Here is a 20,163-nt window from a genome sequence, read left to right on the forward strand (position 1 = left end):
AGCAGAAGGAGGGAGGAGCGCCGTCCAGGAAGGGGGCTTGGACGGACAAAAGAGGTGTGGCAGGTGTAGGGTAGCCAGGAGGAGGGCACTGCCCCGGAACCCAGTCTCCCCGAGCCACGCAGAGTCCCATCCACCCGGGACGGGGTCTGCCCAGAAAGTATGTGGTGTGAGAAGGGGGCCGAGGCAGGAGGTGAGACATGAGGGTGGGTAGGTGGCGGGGGGGGACAGTGAGTGTGGCCCTGAGTGTGGTGACGGCGGTTGTGGTGGGGACGCCAGCAGGAGGGGGCCAGGGAGCAGAGTGGTGTCCCAGAGAGGGCTGCCCATAACTGAGGGTATGGAGGGTGGTGACCAGGGAGTGGGTGGCAGCCTGCTGGCTGTGGCGGATGGAGGGCTTGTGAAATTGTGTAGGGAGTCATATGCAGGCTGTGGTTAAGTAAAATAAAACAGGAGATTATAGAAAATATTAGGGCCTTGCACAAGGATGCAGATTAGATCATGAAACTTGTCCTATACATGTGGGTGCTGGATCATAATGTAGAATGTGTTTTGTACTATTTTTTACTATAGTAAAGCACAATAACATAACATTTGCCATTTTAACCATTCTTAAGTGTGTAATGCAGTAGTGTTAAGTGCATGCACATTCTTGTGCAACCATCCCCCCGATTTTTCATCATCCGAAACAGAAACTTTGTACCTATAAAATGTAAATTTTACTGTGGTCATAGTTAAAAACATTTGAAAGGCACTGGTCAATGGCCAGCGAGGGGGTTCGTGTCTGGGGTCGTGCAGAGGGCAAGATCCTTACAGGAGAGGGCCAGTGAGCTGACAGGCCAGGGCACTGTGGCTGCACTCACTTCGATTCTAAGGGAAAGCTGTGTCTCCAAGAAGGAAGCCAGGAAATGCAAAGAACAACAGCGAATCTGGTGCTAAATTTTTCAAAGAATGAAGGGGTCTGAAGAAATAGTGCAAAACTAATAAAAGTGCCCAACTACCACTCATAGCTAGATATTTAGGTTAGTATTGAGCAGCCAGGAAAAATATCTGTTAAAAAACCTGCAATAACAGAATAAAAGCAGGATACAAAATTATAAAACTTTGGCTCACATCAAAATTAGGATTTTTTTTTCAGCAGAGGACTGGCTGAGAAAAAATATTTACAATAGCAAAAATAACCAAAGCTTAATATTTAAAACAATCAAAGGAATCTTGAAAATTCACAAGAAAAAAGAAACCCAGTTGGAAATGGAAGGAGACCTGAAAGGCTCAATAGTTCTTGAAAATGTGCAAGAACCGTCTTCAAGTCACTTAGCAGCGGGCTCTGTGGAAGCCGGGAGCTGCGGACGTGGCCGGGAGAACGGCCGCGTTCCAACAGCAGATGGGACTCACCCAGAGGCACCGAGAGCTGTGCGGATACATTGCATCACAGGAAGGAAACAAGATCATGGGCGCTACCATGTATAGAAAGGGTATCTACGCTGTGACCCAAACGGGGTGGGCTGATGCTGATGCTGGGATTTAAACATCAATCTAGGGAGAAAGGCCGGGGGACCCACACAATGAACACAGGGGAGGCCTGCGGGGCGGAGTGCGGACGCGGGGCGGGGCGGGCTGTCCGGAGCTTCCCCACGGGCCACGTGTGCATCCAAGGCGCTCAGGTCCAGCAGCTCCGAGCGGCCGGGAGGGGGGCGGGGTGGCGACGCGGAGGACCCGCCCTCGGGACGGGGTCGTCGAGGGGTCCGGCCAGGAAGCCCGGCCCGCGCCCCCTCCCCCAGCCCCCGGGGCTGTGAGCCGGCGTGGCCTCCGCCGACCCACGTGTGCCGGGGAGAGCGGGCGACCGCCAGCTCCCCGGACTCGTGGTTCCGACCGCCGCTGACCCCGCAGCCGAGATCTCAGCTCAGGGCAACCCGCGCCTGCGCGGCGCGCTCCTGTTTTGAGCCCGCCCCGCCCTAGCCCCGCCCCATCCTTCCCTCCCGCCCCATCCTCCCCTCCTTCCCCGCGCGGCCCCGCCCCCGCACCCCTTGACCCTCACTGGCGGGCTCCGAGGCCGCGCTCGGCGGGCCGGCCAATGGGAGCGCGGCGCGCCCTGCGGCACGTGCGCCCTGCCCTGCCCAGCCGAGGGTGAGCCGGCCGAGCTGCGGGCGGGGGCGCGCGGGGCGGGGGCGCGCGGTCGGGGCGGGGCGCGGGGCGGGACGCGCGGTGTGTCCGGGGGCAGGGCCGCGCGCTGATTGGTCGGCGCCGCGCTCCCAGGCCGTTAACGGCGTCGCGGCGGGGCAGCGGCTTCAAAACAAAGGGCAGGCGGCCCGGGGGCGGCGGTGGCGGCGGCGGGGATGCCTCGCGCGCGGCCAGGGAGCCAACGGCCGCAGCGCGTCCCGGGCCGCGCCGGGGCCGCCGGAGAGCCGCGCCCGAGCTGAGCGAGGCCGGGCCGATGGGCGCTGCGGGCCGGGGCGCGGACCGGCGGGCGGCGGTGAGTAGGGCGGGCCCGGCGGGCGTACCGGGCGGTGTCGGCCGGGGGGCGGGGGGCGCGCTGCGGCGGGACCACACGGGTTCGGCGCGGACCGCGACGCCGGGTCAGGAGCGTTTCCCCGGTTCTCCCTCCTCCCGCCCCTCCCCACCCCGCCCTGGAGAAGGCTCGGGAGGAGCCGCCCGCCTGACGGTAACAGGCTTTTCCCCTAAAAGAAAGGTCGCGCCTGGGGAGGGAAATGAGGACAAAAGGGGCCTCCCAGCGTGTTCACGGAAGGGGGGCGTTTAAAGTTGCCCACGTGAAGGGCGAGGCCGAAATGCCTCGTCCCGCATTCGTTCCCCACTTGTGGCACCGACTGAGCTTCACGGGCGCAGAGCCTGCAGGAGCCTGAGCCTCCTCTCCCTGGCGGGGCCGGCCTCCAACGGGCATCGCCGGGAGTCCAGGTTAGGTGCCGAGTTCTGCGTGGGAAAGGGCTGCAGTTCCGTCTTAGATGGACCACGGTGTGGACGACGTTGGCGTCCCCACCCCAAGCTTTTTCTGTGCAGTTGCATTTTTCTTCTGTATGAAACATACACACCTCAACCTGTTGTTTCCTTTGCTAAGAATGTTAGTCTTTCCACCCATAACCCTCAGTCTCCTGAACTCCTACCCAGGCCTCCCTCCTCCGGGGATGGCCTTCAGGTGCGTCCCTAAGCAAGCTGCTGCTCTCCCTGCACCTGTGCCTGCTGCGGCCTCCACTCTGCTCGAAGAGATGGAACACACGTTGGTTGAGCCCCTGCCCCTCCGCGGCAGCTGTGCTTAATCCCGGTGTTGAGCGTTGCGATCCTGCCCAGGTCCCCCCCACCCTCGCCGTGGGATCTGGTCTGAGGGGAGCTAACTCAGGCTCTGGGAGCCCCTCCCGCTGCCTCTCCTTGCATCTCAGGGGCTAGAGTGTCTTCTGCGTGTGGGAGCCCCTCAGCCAGGACCAGGGGGACCCCATCTTAGCACAGCTGTAGCACAAGCCTTGGCCTGTAGTGGGCACTTTAAAAAAGTAACTGAATGATCCTAATCACCAATCTGATTAATCGTCTTTATGATTTTTTTTAAAGGATATTTATTTTACTTCTTTTTTTAAAGGAATTCCTTTTATTTTTATTTTTTATTTATTTATTTAGTTAGTTAGTTTTGGCTGTGTTGGGTCTTCGTTTCTGTGCGAGGGCTTTCTCTAGTTGCGGCAAGCGGGGGCCACTCTTCATCGCGGTGCGCGGGCCTGTCACTGCCGCGGCCTCTCCTGTTGCAGAGCACAGGCTCCAGACGCGCAGGCTCAGTAATTGTGGCTCACGGGCCTAGTTGCTCCACGGCATGTGGGATCTTCCCAGACCAGGGCTCGAACCCGTGTCCCCTGCATTGGCAGGCAGATTCTCAACCACTGCGCCACCAGGGAAGCCCTGATTTTTTTTTAAAATAAATTTATTTTATTTATTTATTTTTGGCTGCGTTGGGTCTTTGTTGCTGCATGCAGACTTTCTCTAGTTGTGGCGAGCGGGGGCTACTCTTTGTTGCTGTGCGCGGGCTTCTCCTCGCAGTGGCTTGTTGCAGAGCACGGTCTAGGTGTTCAGGCTTCAGTAGTTGTGGCGCACGGGCTCAGTAGTTGTGGCTCGTGGGCTCTAGAGCACAGGCTCAGTAGTTGTGGCACACGGTCTTAGTTGCTCCGCGGCATGTGGGATCTTCCCGGACCAGGGCTCAAACCCGTGTCCCCTGCATTGGCAGGCGGATTCTTAACTACTGCAGCACCAGGGAAGTCCCCGTCTTTCTGATTTTAAATCAACTTCTTTATTTTGGAAACTTCAGATTTACACAAAAGTTGCAAAGATAGTACAGACAGTCCCAACGTGCCCCGCGCTCCGTGTCCCCGGTGTTACCATCCCATGTTGCCATGGTACGTTTGCCAAAATTAAAAACTGATAGAGGTATATGCCTTTGACCAAACTCCAGACATTACTTTTTCCATTTTTGAAGCACTAAAATTTATAAAGCTCTTTATGTTGAGAGCCTTTGACCCCTACCTGCCTTCACCAGGTTCCGCCAGGATCCTCTCAAGGGGCGGGGGTGGCAGGTACAGAGGGCAAGGACTTTCCATGCAGTGTCTTTTTCTCCCTGGTAGCCTGATGAGTGGAACATAGTTTCAAATATGAAGAAGCAGTAGAAGTCCCCTGCTTTAAAACCTTCTCATCTCTGACACTTTATTCGCAAGTCATTTGCTTTTAACTTTTTAGAAAGTAGTTAGATCTGCTAATCAGCAAAACCTGCAGGGAGTGGGAATTGTGAGCAGAGAGTTGAGTGAGGGGAGGATGGAGAAAGTTCTGAACCGCCAGGTCACTGGAGGCTGAGGGTTCCGGGGAGGGCAGTGTGAGTTGGATTCAGGAAAGAAGTCGAGAGAATGAGGTCCAGTCAGCTGCCGGCGACATCACTCCCGTGATGGTGGCACCGGCACTGCTGAAAGCCTGTCGCCGGTGATGGAGCCAAGCCACGTAGTCCACACCTGGGAAGCCTGAGAACCAGGACCAGAGTTCCCCGTGGGGTTTGTGAGGCGTTGAGACAGCTTGCCAACCCTCGGCCACTGCAACAGCAACCTGACACCTGGTATGATTCTCGGGTCCTCCGTGGGACTCACGATTCACCCCCATTTTACAGATTGGGTACCAGCTCGTCTTGAGGCCCCACAGGCTCCGCGTATGTGGCTTGGTTGGGTCGAGCCCCCGCAGCAGCCTGGCTCCCGCAGCCACACGGCCCCCACCCCCCAGCACCAGCCCCATTCTGGCTTCTCTCTGCCTCTCTGTTTTTTCCCTTCCCTTCCCCAACACAGGGATGCTTGATTATGTTTCAATTAGCATGTGGTTAATAAAATGGCATAAGATTCCCAGGCTCTTTCCTCCCACTTCCAGCTGAAGACAGGGCAGCCCTCCCTCTGTCATGCCTGCATCTTCCCTTCTTAGCGAGGAAAAAGGCAACCTCTGCTAGGAGGCATCCCAGGGCCACGGCTGGGAAACTTAGTTAGTGGGAGAAATTAAAAAGAATGTATCACAGGTTCTTAGAAAAGAAAGGCTCAGTGCCAGCGCCCTCCTCAGCAGTCTGGTGGGAGGAGGTGGAGGCAGGCCACGCTGGGGGAATGAGGGGGCTGGTTACGGGGGGACGCGGGGGCAGCTGGTGGGGCATGAGGGCAGAGGGGGCTTCATCTGAGGGCATAGGAGGCGGCCGGGAGAACTGAAGGAGTCTTCTCGCCCCTCCCAGCGGATCCAGGGATCCAGGAAGGCTGCGGTTCCAGAGACGTGGAAAAAAGCTTTTCACCCTGTAATTTAAGTAGGAAGTCCATGTGTGCGAAGGGAAGCTGGTACTGCCTGAAGCAAATTTTACACATGCTGTTGCTCTTTGATGGACACCTTCCAGGCCCCCCGACGCCTTGGGCCCATGTGCTGTGTGTGTGTGTTTGTGGTCAGTACCTACACTTGGTATCAAAATCAAAAGTTACAAAAAAGTAGATGGTGAGAAAGAAGTGGCTGAGGCCCCACCTTGGAAACAGTTCTGATAAGTCCATCAGTGCGTTTGGCCGGTCCCTCTTAGTGAGATGGGAGATGGTTTCTAATCTCTAGTTATTACAGGCAATGTTGTAACAGCCTTTTCCGGGTTACTTTGCGCAGGGGCCAGGCAGCCTGGAGGGAAATGCCGGGGATGGACCCTGGGCCTGGGGCCTGCGCCCAGGTGCGCCAGTGGGTGCTGCCAGATGGCAGCGATGTCCCAGGTGCCTTCGCCAGTGGAGTTGTCAACTTTTTAAAATCTTTGCCAGCCTGCTAGGTTGTAAGACAGGTACAGTGCGCCTTTGGTTTGCATCCGTTTGTGATGTTCACACCTGCTCACCTGTCTATAGACACATGTTTACAGGGGTCCAGGGTGTAGATTCTCAGCTTTGAATCCAGCTGCACAGCTTGCTTACTAGCTCTCGGGGTGTCCGTTTCCCTGTCTGCACGGTGGGACTAATCAGACCACTCGTGTCTTAGGGCTGCTGTTAATTCATGGGATTCTCATAGACCAGCAGCAGCCTGGGCCACAAGGCTCTTGGGCGCCTCGTGATGGTGCTGGATGGGCTGCTCTCTCCTTGCTGGATGGCGCGGGCGCGTGGGCAGCACCTCGGCCTTCTGAGCTGTGTTCTTCACCGCTGTTGCCAGCGCCGGAGCTTGTGCACCAGCCCCAGGGAGACCCGCTTCCCTGCCCGCCTGTGCCTCCGTCCCTCCCCGCAGCCAGGTGGGCGAGGCAGGGCTGGGAGGACAAGTGAACCCGTATGGGGACGAGAAGGGCCGGGAGCCCGCGCCCTCCCGGGAGTGTCAGCTGCTTGCTTGGGTGGTGGTTCTCAGGGTTTGTCTTTGGAAGCGTGGTAACAGCACCATATGGACATGGGCCTGATTTACGCTCTCTTAAAATAAATATCCATGCTTATTTTAGGAGAGAAACTTCTGGAATCCAGAATGTTGTTTTTGGCCTAAGAACTTACCCCACACTAACATCTTCGTGGGGTGGTGGCTGCTCCCCAAACCCAGGGGACACGGCGGCTGCAGTAGAAGTGAGGCACGTGATGCATTTCACCTCAGGTACTAAGGTGGGTCCTGACTTGTCAGCAGGTGTGGTTGGAAGAGCCTGTTTGTGTACTGGTGGCTGGAGAACTTGGCCAGGATTTCCCTGCCTCGGGGACATCCAGCCTGAAAACCTAGTTTAATCACGACACGCTTCTCTGTGACTGAGATCCAGCCAGGTTGGGCCGCTGCTCCTCTAGGACCCCCGGGAGGGCGGTGACAGGGGCGGAGGGCAGGACACAGATGGCAGGACGCCAGGGTGGGAGGCAAACCCAGCCCTTGAAGGGTGACTGTGGGTGCTGAGGATGAACCGGGCTCCACAAAGGTGACAGGAGCCCAAGAGTGGGGCTGCTCCGAGGGAAGGGGCGTTCAGGTAGGCCCCCTGCATGTGGGGGGCGTTCACGGCGTGGAGAAATTCAAAGAAACAGAAACGCTTGGCAAGTTGCCACTTTATTTTATTTGCGGGATCTTAGTTCCCCAACCAGGGACTAAACCCGGGCCCCTTGCAGTGGGGGATGGAGTCCTAACCTCTGGACCGTCGGGGACGTCCTAAGTTGCCCCTTTAAACAGAGTCGCCCCATCAGAGGCCACTCCGATTTAGAAACAAGGGGTGTCCTGCTTTCTAATCATGAGTCAGAGTGGTGTCATTTGTCTAAAGGATGGGCTAAGTGAAGGCCGTTTCTTTAGTCTCTGTTCAGGTCACTGGGAGCCATGCTTCTGCCACTAACAGGGCCCAGGACTCTGAAGGCCTGAACCACCAGGGATAAGAGAGGAGTTTATTCATTTAAGGGTCCTTTAAATACAAAGAGAAAAACTCAGGTGAAGATACTGAAACAGACAACATGCGTTCAGTCAGCACTGCAGTCAGAACAAGTGCATTCTGTCCTTGCTAAGGCTGGTTTTTCTGTCCTGAGCCGGGATACCCCAGCCTTGGTGAGTCTGAATGACCCTGAAATGACCGCTCCCGGGCCGGCTCCGGCGCAGCACGAGCTTCCCTCTGGCTGCTTCTGGCCTCTGATGTGATGGAGTTCAGGACACGCCACCCTAACGTGTGGCACCTAGGCTTCCTGAGTATCTTAAGCTTGAAGGAGTTTGAGAAAACAGCAGAAGGGGGGGTGGTCAGAGTGACCTTCTTCCCTGAACCTGGCCATGAAACTCCCCTTTGAGAGGGCCCCCTCCCTGCACCAGGAAGAGGGAAGGCAGGGAATTGGGGCCGAGAAATCTGTATAAACAAACCTTGTCTTGTCTTCCTAGTTACTCCTTCACCATGGACCACCCCAGCCCAAACCCCTCCGGCCTCGTCAGTTCTTCACAAACTTATTGATTGTCTAAAAGGTATAAAAGCTTCCTGCTCCTGTTACTCTGTTCATTTTCAGACCCAGCCAGGGACCCTAAGAGGGTCAAGGAAAACTTTCCCTCCCCTACAGACACTTGTAAGATAAGTTCTAGACTCAAAGCTCTCTCTTTGTCTCACTGGCTCTCTGGCTCATTTGTACACACACATACACCCTCCTGGATTGTGATTTGAATTGCATTTAACGATTACTTTGGGGACGATTCATATATTTACAGTATCTTCCAGTCCTGGTCATGATTTAGCTCTCCATTGATTTAGGTTTTTATTATACCCCTCAGAGTTTTCTAATGTTCTCTGTAAAGGTGTTTCCAGTCTTTGAATGTGCTCTTAGATACTTTATTGTTACACTGTTGTATGAGAGTATGTTTTCCCTTATAAGCCTTTTCTTGACTTACCAGCTGGCTGGGACTTCTGGTACTGTTGAATGGAAGTGGCGGTATAGAGAGCATCCTGGTTTATTCCTGATGTCAAAGATAATGTTTTCTAAGTTTTACCATTAAGCATGATGCTTGCTGTGAGTGGTTTTGGGATTTTTTTATTTGTTTGGTAGATGCCTCGTAAAAGTAAGGAAGTTCTCTTACAATCTTAGTTTGTGTGGAATGTTTTTTAAATTGTGAATGGATGTTAAAATTTTGTTGAATGCTTTTTTTTTTTTTTTTTGCATCTATTGAGATAAACAGAACAATTGGTAAATTTTTCTGATATAAATTATCTTGCATTCCTGTGATAAAATCACCTTAATTATATTGTACCATCCTTTAAAATACTGCTAGACCCTGTTTGGTCATATTACTTAGGATGTTTGCATCTTGGTTTCTTTGAAGAAACTTAGTGAATTCCCTTTTTTTTTTTTTTTTTTCCTGCACCGTGGGGCTTTCAGGATCTGTTCCCTGACCAGGGGTTGAACCTGGGCCACAGCAGTGAAAGCCCAGAATCCTAACCACTAGGTCACCAGGGAACTCCCCTGAATTCCATTCTTGTACTGCCCTGACCCAGGTTTGGTGTCAGTTTAAGCAACATCAGATGGTTGGAGAGTGCTTCCCCTTTCTCTTTCCTGAAAGAGTTTGTGTTGGATTGAAATGAATTCTTCCTTGAAGTATGGTGGAGCTCTCCAGGGAAGCTCCTTGCCTGTAGGTGTATTTGATTTGTATTGATATGTGTGCATATTGGGGGAGGAGACTTTTTACCAGTGATTTGATTTCCCTAATGTTTATAGGATTATTCAGGTTTTCTATTTCTTCTTGAATCATATTTTTAACTTAACGTTTTCCAGGAATTTATCTGTGTGGTTTACATTTTCCAATATATTGACTTAAATTGACCACAGCACCTCTTCCCCATGAGTCTTGCCCCCAGAAGGCACTACCCGTTTGCATTTCTGATGGCTGGCTCTGCTGTCAGAGGTCATTAGTCTTTTCCGAGAACGCACATTTGCCTTGTCGATCCCCCCTAGTGGATCCAAGTTTTCCTTTTCTGTTTCAATATTTTTTTCCTATTTCTTTCCCTCCTTATATTTTTTGGGGGTTGTTTTCCTGTTCTCAAACTTCTTAAAGATGGGTGTTTAGCTCATTAATTCCACCTGCTTATTTTCTATTAAGAGTCTACATTTCCCTTTAAGTTCTGGTAAGTACCTATTTTGTTATTGTTTAGTTCAAAATATTTTCTAATTTCCATTATTCTTAGACACATGGGTATATAGAAGTACATTTCCTAAATTATAAACATATGAGGATTTTTCTAGTTATACTTTATTATTGATTTCTAATTTAATTGTATTGTGGTCAGAGAATATACTGTGGTTTCAGTCCTTGAATTTGTTGAGATGTGCTATGTGGTCAACTTTTGTAAATGTATAGGTGCAGTAAATGAGTCTGTGGTTCTTAGATAGTTTTCTTTTTTTTTTTTTTTAGAATGTTGGGGGGTTTTTTGTTTTGTTTTTAATTAATTAATTTATTTATTTTTGGCTGTGTTGGGTCTTCGTTTCTGTGCGAGGGCTTTCTCCAGTTGCGGCGAGCGGGGGCCACTCTTCATCGCGGTGCACGGGCCTCTCACTGTCGCGGCCTCTCCCGTTGCGGAGCATAGGCTCCAGACGCGCAGGCTCTGTAGTTGTGGCTCACGGGCTTAGTTGCTCCGTGGCATGTGGGATCTTCCCAGACCAGGGCACGAACCCGTGTCCCCTGCATTGGCAGGCAGATTCTTAACCACTGCGCCACCAGGGAAGCCCTCTTAGATAGTTTTCTACATGTATTTTAGTTTCAGTTTCTTCATCACAATGTGCAAATCCTGTATATCTGCCCTAGTTTGTGGTGTTCTACCAGTTAGTGAAAGATGCAGTAAAATACATACTATATTTTATACAAATATATACTATGTATTTATATATACTAAATATACTATAAATATATAAATTACTATGTAAACTATTTATATACTACAATTACTAGTCCTATTGATTATAAATTTACCTCTTAAGGTTTTTTCAATTTTTGACTTACAGATTTTGAGACTGTGTTATTAGGTAACAAGATTTACGCTTGCTGTTTATCTCCCTGCTGTTTTATCTCATAAAGTTTTTCTATTAAATGTTACTATGTAGGGACTTACTGGTGGCACAGTGGTTAAGAATCCGCCTGCCAATGCAGGGGACATGGGTTCGATCCCTGGTCCAGGAAGATCCCACATACCCCGGAGCAACTAAGCCCGTGCGCCACAACTACTGAAGCCCGCGTGCCACAACTATTGAAGCCTGCACACCTAGAGCCCGTGCTCTGCAACAAGAGAAGCCACTGCAGTGAGAAGCCTGCGCACCGCAACGAAGAGTAGCCCCTGCTCATGGCAACTAGAGAAAGCTTGCGTGCAGCAACAGAGACCCAATGCAGCCAAAAATAATTAATTTTTAAAAATTTAAAAATGTTACTATGTAAGCAAAATATAAATATATTTAATATAGTTTTTACTTTATTATTATTTTTCAGTATTTGTTTTTATTTATTATTTATTTTGGCTGTGCTGGGTCTTTGATATTTTTCCCTATATGGGAAAGATTACAGAATATTTAGTAGAGTTCTCTGTGCTATACAGCAGGTCCTTGTTGGTTATCTATTTATATATAGTAGTGTGTGTAAATTAATCCCAAGCTTCTAATTTATCCCTTCCCCCCAACCCCCTGCCCTACCTTTCCCCTTTGGGAACCATAAGTTTGGTATTCTAAGTCTGTGAGTCTGTTTCTGTTTTGTAAATTAGTTCATTTGTATCAGTTTTTAGATTGTACCTGTAAGTGGTATCATATAATATTTATCTTTCTTTGTCTGACTTACTTCACTTAGTATGATCATCTCTAAGTCAGTCCATGTTGCTGCAAGTGGCATTATTTCATTCTTTTTTATGGCTGAGTAATATTTCATTGTAGAACTATACCACATCTTCTTTATCCATTTATCTGTCGATGGACACTTAGGTTGCTTCTGTATCTTGCCTATTGTAAATAGTGCTGCAATGAACATTGGGGTGCATGTATCTTTTCAAAGTATGGTTTTCTTTGGATATTTGCCCAGGAGTGGGATTGCTGGATCATATGGTAGCTCTGTTTTTAGTTTTTAAGGAACCTTCATACTGTTTACAATAGTGGCTGCACCAATTTACATTCCCATCAACAGTGTAGGAGGGCTCCCTTTTCTCCACATCCTCACCAACATTTGTTATTTGTGTTCTTTTTGATGATAGCCATTCTGACAGGTGTGAGGTGATAGCTCATTGTGGTTTTGATTTGCATTTTTCTATTTTAACTTCTTTGTGTGAATCACATACATACAAGATATTCATAAAACAAATATACTGTTAGCAAATAATTATGATTCATAGGTCTGTGTTGCCACCACCGAGGTTCTAGCCATATCTTTTTATCCTTTCTGCGTCCTTGTTTAAGGTGTGTGTCTCATAAGTAGCATCTAGATAAAGTTTGTTTTCTGTCTAGTTGAAACCTTCAACTCTAACATTTAGTTCATTTATATTTAATATACGCATTGAAATATTTGGGTTTAAATCTTCCTTCTGTCGTTGTGCTTCCTGTTCTTCCCATGGTGTTTTTCCTCCCTTCCTCACCGCCCTTTACAGTTTTGGAAGTTATACACCTGCTCTTTGTTCTTACAGAAGTTTCATCAGAAATTACAACATTTATCCTTAATGTACCAGAATCTACATTTAATCCATATGTGGGTCTTCTTTTTTGGACAGTACCCAGACTCTGGGAGTCGTTGGTCTGCGCCTTCACCCTGGCTTCTGCTCACATATCATGAGCGGATCTCTTCAAAGTTCCGTGAGACACTGCTGCTCTGCCCACCTGCACATGGACCGTTTTCTTTACTCACCATTCTGCCTTCTTTTAGAGTCTGAAGTTTAGACTTTAGTGGGGTTTTTTTTATTTTTCTGTCTGAATCATATCCTTGAATTTCCTTTAGAGATATTTTGCAGAAGTCAAACTTTTTAGTTGTCTGCAAATGTCATTTCCTGAATTCTTTTTATTTATTTATTTATTTATTTATTTATTTATGGCTGTGTTGGGTCTTCGTTGCTGCGTGCAGGCTTTCTCTAGTTGCGTCAAGCAGGGGCTGCTCTTCATTCCAGTGTGTGGGCTTCTCACTGAGGTGGCTTCTCTTGTTGCGGAGCACGGGCTCTAGGCACGTGGGCTTCAGTAGTTGTGGCTTGCGGGCTCTAGACCGCAGGCTCAGTAGTTGTGGCACACGGGCCTAGTTGCTCTGCGGCATGTGGGATCTTCCCGGACCAGGGCTCAAACCCTGCATTGGCAGGCAGATTCTTAACCACTGCGCCACCAGGGAAGCCCCCATTTCCCGAAATCTTGAAAGATATTTTCACTGCATGTAGAATTCTGGGATAGCAGTTATTATCTTTAAGGAATTTACAGGTACCTTCCCCTACTGCCTTCTGGGTTCCACTGTTTTACTTGGGAAGTTGCTGTTGAAAGGTAATTTTCCCTTCCCTTCTGGATGCTTCTAAGACTTTTTTGCTTTTTTCTTTGGTGTTCTGCAGTTTCACTATTATGTGATCAGGTGTGGCTTTTTTATTTATCTTGCTTGGGATTGTTGGACTTGTCTGTGGATTGGTGTCTTTCTTCAGTTCTGGAATCGCCTCCTCATCTCCTCACATAGTGCCTCTGCCCCATTTTCCTCTCACTTTACCTTCTGTAAATCCACACACATCTGTGCTTTTGCTATCAGATCCAAGAAGTCACTGCCAAATCCAACATTGTGAAGATTGTTCCCTACATTTTCTTCTAAGGGTCTTATAGTTTTAGTTTTTACGTTTAGTTCCTTGATCCATTTTGAGTGCATTTTTGTATATGGTGTGAGGCAGGGGTCCAACTTCATTCTTTCACATGTCAATATCTTGTTTTCCCGCACTATTTGTTGAAAAGACTGTTCTATCCACATTGAATGGTTGTGACACCCTTGTTGAAAATCACTTGACTATATATGTGAGGGTTTACTTCTGGACTGATACGTAATTTCTCAGAGATTAATACCGGATCCATCACACGTATTCATAAGTGACATGGTGCTTTGAGTCGCCAATTCCATCGTTTGGGACAAGATGTATCCAGTGCTGCTGGCCTCACTCAGATGGGAGTCGTGTTGGCTGCTGTTTCTTTCACGTTTTCTGAGCCACACGATATAAGATGTATTTGGGGAAAAGTTTTCTCAAATTATGTGTAAAAGTAGTTCACCTGCCACTTCCAACTAAATTTAGAATGGCTAAGCCGTGATTAGCTATTAGTATTTTTATGTACTCATATTACTGTTTAAGTATTAGATCTTTAACATCTAGGCCTGCCCTTCCCTTCTTTACAACAGGCTTCCTAAACACACTTTTTGTGTTTCATTCTCTCTGTGACCCTCTGCTCTGTGTTGACTTGTTGACAGGTTGTGGCGTTTTTCTCTCACCCCAGCTGTGTGGACAGAGCCACACGCCCTCCAAACAACAACGGCTCTTGCGTGCATGTTCCAGTGTTTCTTCTGTCAGAGAGCCCAGCAGAGCTGCAGCTCCTCCCGTGCCAGCCCTGAGCTGAGCCAGGAGTGCCCAGCGGAGATGGTGAAGATGACAAGGTCCAAAACTTTCCAAGCGTATCTGCCAAACTGCCACCGAACGTACAGTTGTGTCCACTGCAGGGCCCACCTGGCCAATCACGATGAGCTGATCTCCAAGGCAAGTGTCTGGTCAAGAACTCGGCAGGCTGCCCTCAGCCATGATCACTGAGCCTAAGTGTAGACAAATACTGAACCACCCCATGGCCTCCTGGGTTTGCTGGGCCCAGAATGTCTGGAGCCCTGTGGGCGGCACTGAGGGAAATTGTGTGTGTGAGTGAGGGCAGCTACGTCGTGGTCTTGGCCGTGGTCTTTGCCGAGTGGTGGGTTTTGGGGGCCAGGCCACGGGCCTCTGAAGATCCCACAGTAAGATGTCAGTGACTTGTCAGAGCAGTTAAAGTCATGTAAAGCCAGAGGACATAGACAGTACAAAGGAAGCCTGGAAAATCTGTGTAAATAGTTTCATAATAAGGGAATTAAGAAAGTTTTAAAACTCAGAATGGTTAAGAAGAGAAGAGGCTGCCTTGGGGGAAATGGGATCTTTCAGGAAAGAACCTGGGAGGGAAGCTCTGCCAGGGCTGCAGCGCTGTGCAGGCCACGAGCAGCCCCTGGGGGTAAAGAGGGCAGGACCCACCTCATTGCCTTGAACTCTTGACTAGCAGTTTGTCATGTTTATAACCAACCACTTGGGAACATTTAAAACAATCCCTCGGGAGACAGTGACCGTCCTCTCTCCCCGTGCTGTGGGTCACGACCCCCACCCGTCCTCTAAGTCCGCCTCCCTGGGCAGGAGCCTTCTGCTCCTTTGAAAACAAAGTCATCAAGAAGTTTCTGGAATCCATGCTTAGGCCTCTTGTTTCAGGCAGTTAGAAGAACGTCTCTGTACTTGTGGTAAGGAAGTGACAGGGTCCTTTTTTTGGGGGGGACACACGTGCGGCTTGCAGGATCTTAGTTCCCTAACCAGGGATGGAACCTGTACCTTGTGTAGTGGAAGTGCAGAGTCCTAACCACTGGACCACCAGGGAAGTCCTGGGTCCATCATCTTAAGGGAAAACCGTCAGATAAGGTGGTGTCTGTGCCATCACTGCTTCTGTGGCCCCTCTGTGCGTCCAGAAGCTTCAGTGGAAGGGCAGCCCCTCAGCACCGGCTTCAGAGGCAGAGCTGCTCCGGGGCCTCCAGATCGGCCATGTAGCTCAGGCACTGCTCTGGCCACACGGTGGGGGGAGTGGGTTGTTAGTGTCCAAAAGGAATTTGAGGTGCTTCTTTCAAAGGACCCCAAAGCCAGTAGTAAGCTGTTCTTTAAAATAATCAAGCACAGAGGCCCTCTGGGTGGAGCCGCCCTGACGTGGCCTCGCGTTCCAGCTGGTGATGAATGGCGTCACTTCCATCTGACCACGACAAAGCCTTTAACCCCTCTTTCTTCTTTGCAGTCCTTTCAGGGAAGTCAGGGACGAGCCTACCTCTTCAACTCAGTGTGAGTATCGCTGCCGTGGCCTCACCAGTGCCACGTCCGCCACCAGGCCCCGCGTGCTGCTTCCGAGAGCCTGCCAGTGCTCGCTGCCGTCGAGGGCTCAGGAAAGCAGTATGCCTTTTTCCCAGGCTGGGTGTGGTTTGTTTCCTACTGGGGTAGATCTTGATTTCCACCGAGACAGCAGGACTGTGGGCCCCTCCCCACAGCCTGTCCCATCCTGGATTCTCGAGGGAGGCAAGAAGTTGTTCCTTCTCATCATAGGTGGGGGGAGGCAGGGACAGGAGGGGAGTCAGGAAGGACACCCTGTGTCCTGGGAACAGCTGGTGGGGGCGGAACTGTGGGCCCGGGGCCCCATGAGGGTCCCAGCACCTCCTCCCCACAGGGTGAACGTGGGCTGCGGCCCTGCGGAGGAGCGGGTCCTTCTTACCGGCCTGCACGCCGTGGCGGACATCTACTGTGAGAACTGCAAGACCACACTCGGGTGGAAATACGTGAGTGACCGCGGGTCCGCTGTAATAAAGAACACGTTCCCAGTGGAAACAAAACATGCCAGGAAGCGGGATAGGTGCTGCCAGTCAAGGAACACATTTTAAAACCGCATCTTTCAGAGTCCATGGACTGGGGGAGGGAGGGATGGTCACCAGCCAGGTGGGAGGTGGGGAACTGGACATGACCCTGCAGTTGCGCTCACAGCAGACCCCTCTGCAGCGCTCGGGGCCCCACCCCCAGGACCCACCTGGGCCCTGTGCCCTGGTGCTGTCCCACACACCACCCACTCCCATACTCCAGCACGGGGCAGGGGGGGGGCCTGTGTCTGAGCCATTGCATCCCTTGCCCCCGAGAAGGGCCTTCCCCTCTCCACCATCTGTGACCCTGAGGACTTCACTCCCCTGTACCTGGAGTCCCGGGAAGGAGGCCTTTGCTTGGCTTCCCTTCCCAAACTGCCCCGCACGTAGTCGGTGCTCAGTAACAAACTTGAATCAGTAGTTCCCGACAAGTTTCACCATCACTCTGCAAGTCCAGGCCAGACCTGCCCTGCTCCTGAGGGCTGGTCACCCAGATAGCCACCCCTCCCCGGCCCTGGACTGCACGGCACAAGGGGCGTCTGGGGAGACATGATACTGCAGTTGTTTTCTTTGCGAAGTGTAAAATGAAGTTGAAAAACAAAACTGATTCTGTCCTGAAACCTTGTCTCTCTCTTTTCAAGGAACACGCCTTTGAGAGCAGTCAGAAATATAAGGAAGGAAAATTTATCATTGAGCTTGCTCACATGATCAAAGACAATGGTTGGGAGTAAAGTGAAAACTTCCTGTTCTCTTTTGAATATGATTTTGTGAAAGAGACGGTAAATGTAATGGAAACATAGGCACATCTGATGGCAGTGTTTCTTGAACTCAAGTCTCACAGGCGGCCTCTCCAGGCCAATCCCCTGGGTAAGGCGTCCCTCCGATCTGTGTCTTCAATAACACGGTTATTTCTGAAAAGTTTCAATGACCTTTTTCTAATTTCTCAAGATGTAGAGAAAAGACCTAACCAACTGGTGACTTATCCATCCAGTTAACACCTTCTTTAACCAATGCCTTTAAGATAGTTTGGCTCTGCTCTTTCGTGTTTGATAGAAAACCAGACCGAAGCCCCAAAGCCCACAGGGAGGTCTCTTCGGAGAGCCAGCTTCCCCTCTTGTTCGGATAGAAGGTACAGTAACCACTGCTCCCCGATTCGTGGAACAACACGTTGGTTATTCTTCTCGCAGATGAGCTGTGAGGGCAGTGCTTATTTAGGAATCTCTCAGACATCTATGAATCTATGCACCAAGGGTGTTTTTTAGCCTTGTTCAAACACGGAGGCCACCAGTGATAACATTTTAGATAAGCTATAAATAGAGAAGTGTGTCTAATGGAACATGCTGTTTATTTAAGTCAGTAGCTCCCTCATCTCGCAGGCAAGTGAACGAGTAGTTAGCAGAGACAGTCTCGGGCTGGTGTGCAGGCGCAGGCCCACGGGGGCTCCAGGTCAGGCACTGGGCAGCTGGTCCATGGAGTTAGAGTGGAACGCGCTGGACCAAGGGAAATCGGGTTTCCTTTTCTACTCTGATGTATTTGAAGAAAAAGAATTATTTTTTGCATATTTGAAAGAGGCCAGAGCAGGCTAGGCTTCCAAATTTAACATTTGCCAGGTAGTTTTAAAATTTTTTTGGAAAAGGTTACAGTCGGAAGACAAGGTTTAAACTTTGCAGTGAAGATGTTTGGTTTGTTCAGCAGGTCCCCGTGCCTCCCTGGTTCTGTCCTGTGGGCCGACACAGGCAGGGCCCAGCAGCCTCCCGAGTCCTGCGTTTCTGCCACAGGTTCAAGTTCCGACTCACCCGTGCCTATGCAGGGAGTGGGCACCACCCACGGGTTTTGGCCGCTTTGCAGAGAATGGAGGCCAAAAGGCATCCCCAAAACAGTTTTCGTGTTCAGTGTTCTACCTGGCTCTGGCCAGTGGGCCCAGCCTGCCACTGGGCGTCTGGGGGCCTTCAGTGTGGTCACCGGGGCATGAGACTCCCGGGACCCCAGTGCTGAGGGTCAGAGAGAGGGCTGAGGGAGTGGGGAAGAGAGGAGGGCACAGGCCGGCTCCCAAACTCCTTCAGACGAGGTTAGTCCTATGGCCACAAGTGCGAGCTGGCTAGGGACAGAGAGGGACTGGCTGCCAGTTGGTGGGTGGCCCTCCCCTGACCCCCAGCCACTCACCTGGGCTTCCCTTTGACACCATCTCTGCCTGGACCTGCAGCCTGGATTGTGGGGAGTGTCCTGCCTGCCCTGGGTGCTGGGTCGTCCACGAGGGTGCCCAGCGGGCCTGGATGCATCTCAAGTTGCCAAGGAAGTGCTTGGCACGGCGCAAGCCTCCACTGCAGGCACTCTGCCGCCTCCCAAGCTGGGCCCCGGGCCTGGTCCTCAGTGCCCCGTGAAGGCCCGGCCAGCACCTTCCCTGAGACGTGAGTACGAATCCCTGAGACCCCACCTGAGCCAGCGGCTCCTCAGCCGGGCCTCCTCCCCAAGCTTCAGCCTGTGGCCCAGCTGCTTCTCCAAAAGATGCTTGCTGACGCTGAGGAACCTCCTAAAATTCCTCTGTATACACTCAACTTATATTTAGAGCTTTTGTATGTTCTGGGCACAGTTACCGCTCCTCCGCTCTGAGCACTTTGGTTTTGTGCCGTCTCTGTGGTGGCATTGAAGTGTTTTTACCAGTGGTCCATGATGACTTTTGTATTTTTGTAGCTGACACCAACAAAGACTCTTAACAATTTTCTTGTTAGTCTTCTGCAAAATCCGAGCTCCTTTTGAAACCAAATGAACTGACTGTGAGCAGCTTCAAGGACGGACACTCACGAGACCACAACCAGATGTGCTGGTCAAGTGCTCTGGAATGCGCCACCCTTTTAAATTCCTAAACAGTAAATATCACCCTGTGACTTTTATTTATTTAAGATATTTTTTTCCTTGCGAAGAGTGGGAGGTGATGCCAGGATTATAAATGCATTTAAGTTAAACTATGTAATGTCTTCTGCACAGTACATATATATAGAGTATTTTTATACCTTAACGCTTATTCTTGATGGCATCTGTCAGATATTAGGAGGGATCAGAAATGGGAATTGTTTAAAAAGTCCTTTAATTTACCTGATAACCTCACCAGGGACTTAACAAAATCTGAACGTTTTTAATATCTAGAAAACTAAAATTTAAGCTCAAAATGACCTACAGAAATGTAAACCCTCATTTGTCAAAGCCTCTGGGCAGGCCTGTCCTCTGCTGTGGGTGGCACCGCGGGGCTGCAGCCCAGGGTGGCCGGCCTTCCCTCAGGGCAGTTGGGCACAGCTGCCGGACAGACGGATGGACAGAAGCCCAGGCCAGCCCGAAGGTTTGCCCCTCAAGCAGGACTGCCAAGCTCACGTGCACAGGCTTCCTCTGGCCCCACGTCCGGCTCTCCGTCCTCTGTCTGTGTGAGGTTTAAAAATAAAGCTTCCAACATCCAGTGTCTCCTAGTTAGCAGCATCACGGGTCTCGCGGCCTGACGGGGTAGCCAAGGAGCTGCTGAGGGCAGAGCCCCCAATCCGGGGGTCCAGGAGCCCTAGGCAAGCGTCCCCGCGTGGCCCACAAGGGCACTTAACGCTGGCCGTCACCAGGCCC

The 20,163-nt window shown here is 50.7% G+C and overlaps 1 protein-coding gene across 2 annotated transcripts; it reads left to right on the top strand.

Moving 5' to 3' along the window:
- Window positions 1-2,375: 2,375 nt before the first annotated feature.
- On the top strand, window positions 2,376-20,008 carry YPEL1 (yippee like 1). 2 transcript variants are annotated; one of them, XR_009497358.1, is made up of 8 exons: window positions 2,376-2,467; window positions 6,941-7,086; window positions 8,323-8,403; window positions 14,388-14,644; window positions 15,954-15,997; window positions 16,377-16,485; window positions 17,202-17,427; window positions 17,614-20,008. XR_009497358.1 is itself a non-coding variant. In XM_059895373.1 (7 exons), the coding sequence occupies exons 2-7, from the start codon at window positions 7,071-7,073 to the stop codon at window positions 17,289-17,291; spliced, it is 597 nt and encodes a 198-aa protein (XP_059751356.1). In that variant the 5' UTR covers window positions 2,376-2,467; window positions 6,941-7,070; the 3' UTR covers window positions 17,292-20,008. The 2 variants fall into 2 exon arrangements, 1 of the variants encoding a protein (XP_059751356.1); XM_059895373.1 differs by having other exon boundaries at window positions 17,202-20,008.
- The last annotated feature ends 155 nt before the right edge of the window (window positions 20,009-20,163 follow it).

This window comes from Balaenoptera ricei, chromosome 14 (assembly GCF_028023285.1).
Source record: "Balaenoptera ricei isolate mBalRic1 chromosome 14, mBalRic1.hap2, whole genome shotgun sequence".
Taxonomy (NCBI): Eukaryota; Metazoa; Chordata; class Mammalia; order Artiodactyla; family Balaenopteridae; genus Balaenoptera; species Balaenoptera ricei.

Excerpts from the sequence above, each read along its gene's own strand:
- YPEL1 (XM_059895373.1), top strand. Across the intron at positions 15,998-16,376 it reads GCCTACCTCTTCAACTCAGT|GGTGAACGTGGGCTGCGGCC; the intron begins GTGAGTATCGCT and ends TCCTCCCCACAG. Across the intron at positions 16,486-17,201 it reads CCACACTCGGGTGGAAATAC|GAACACGCCTTTGAGAGCAG; the intron begins GTGAGTGACCGC and ends TCTCTTTTCAAG.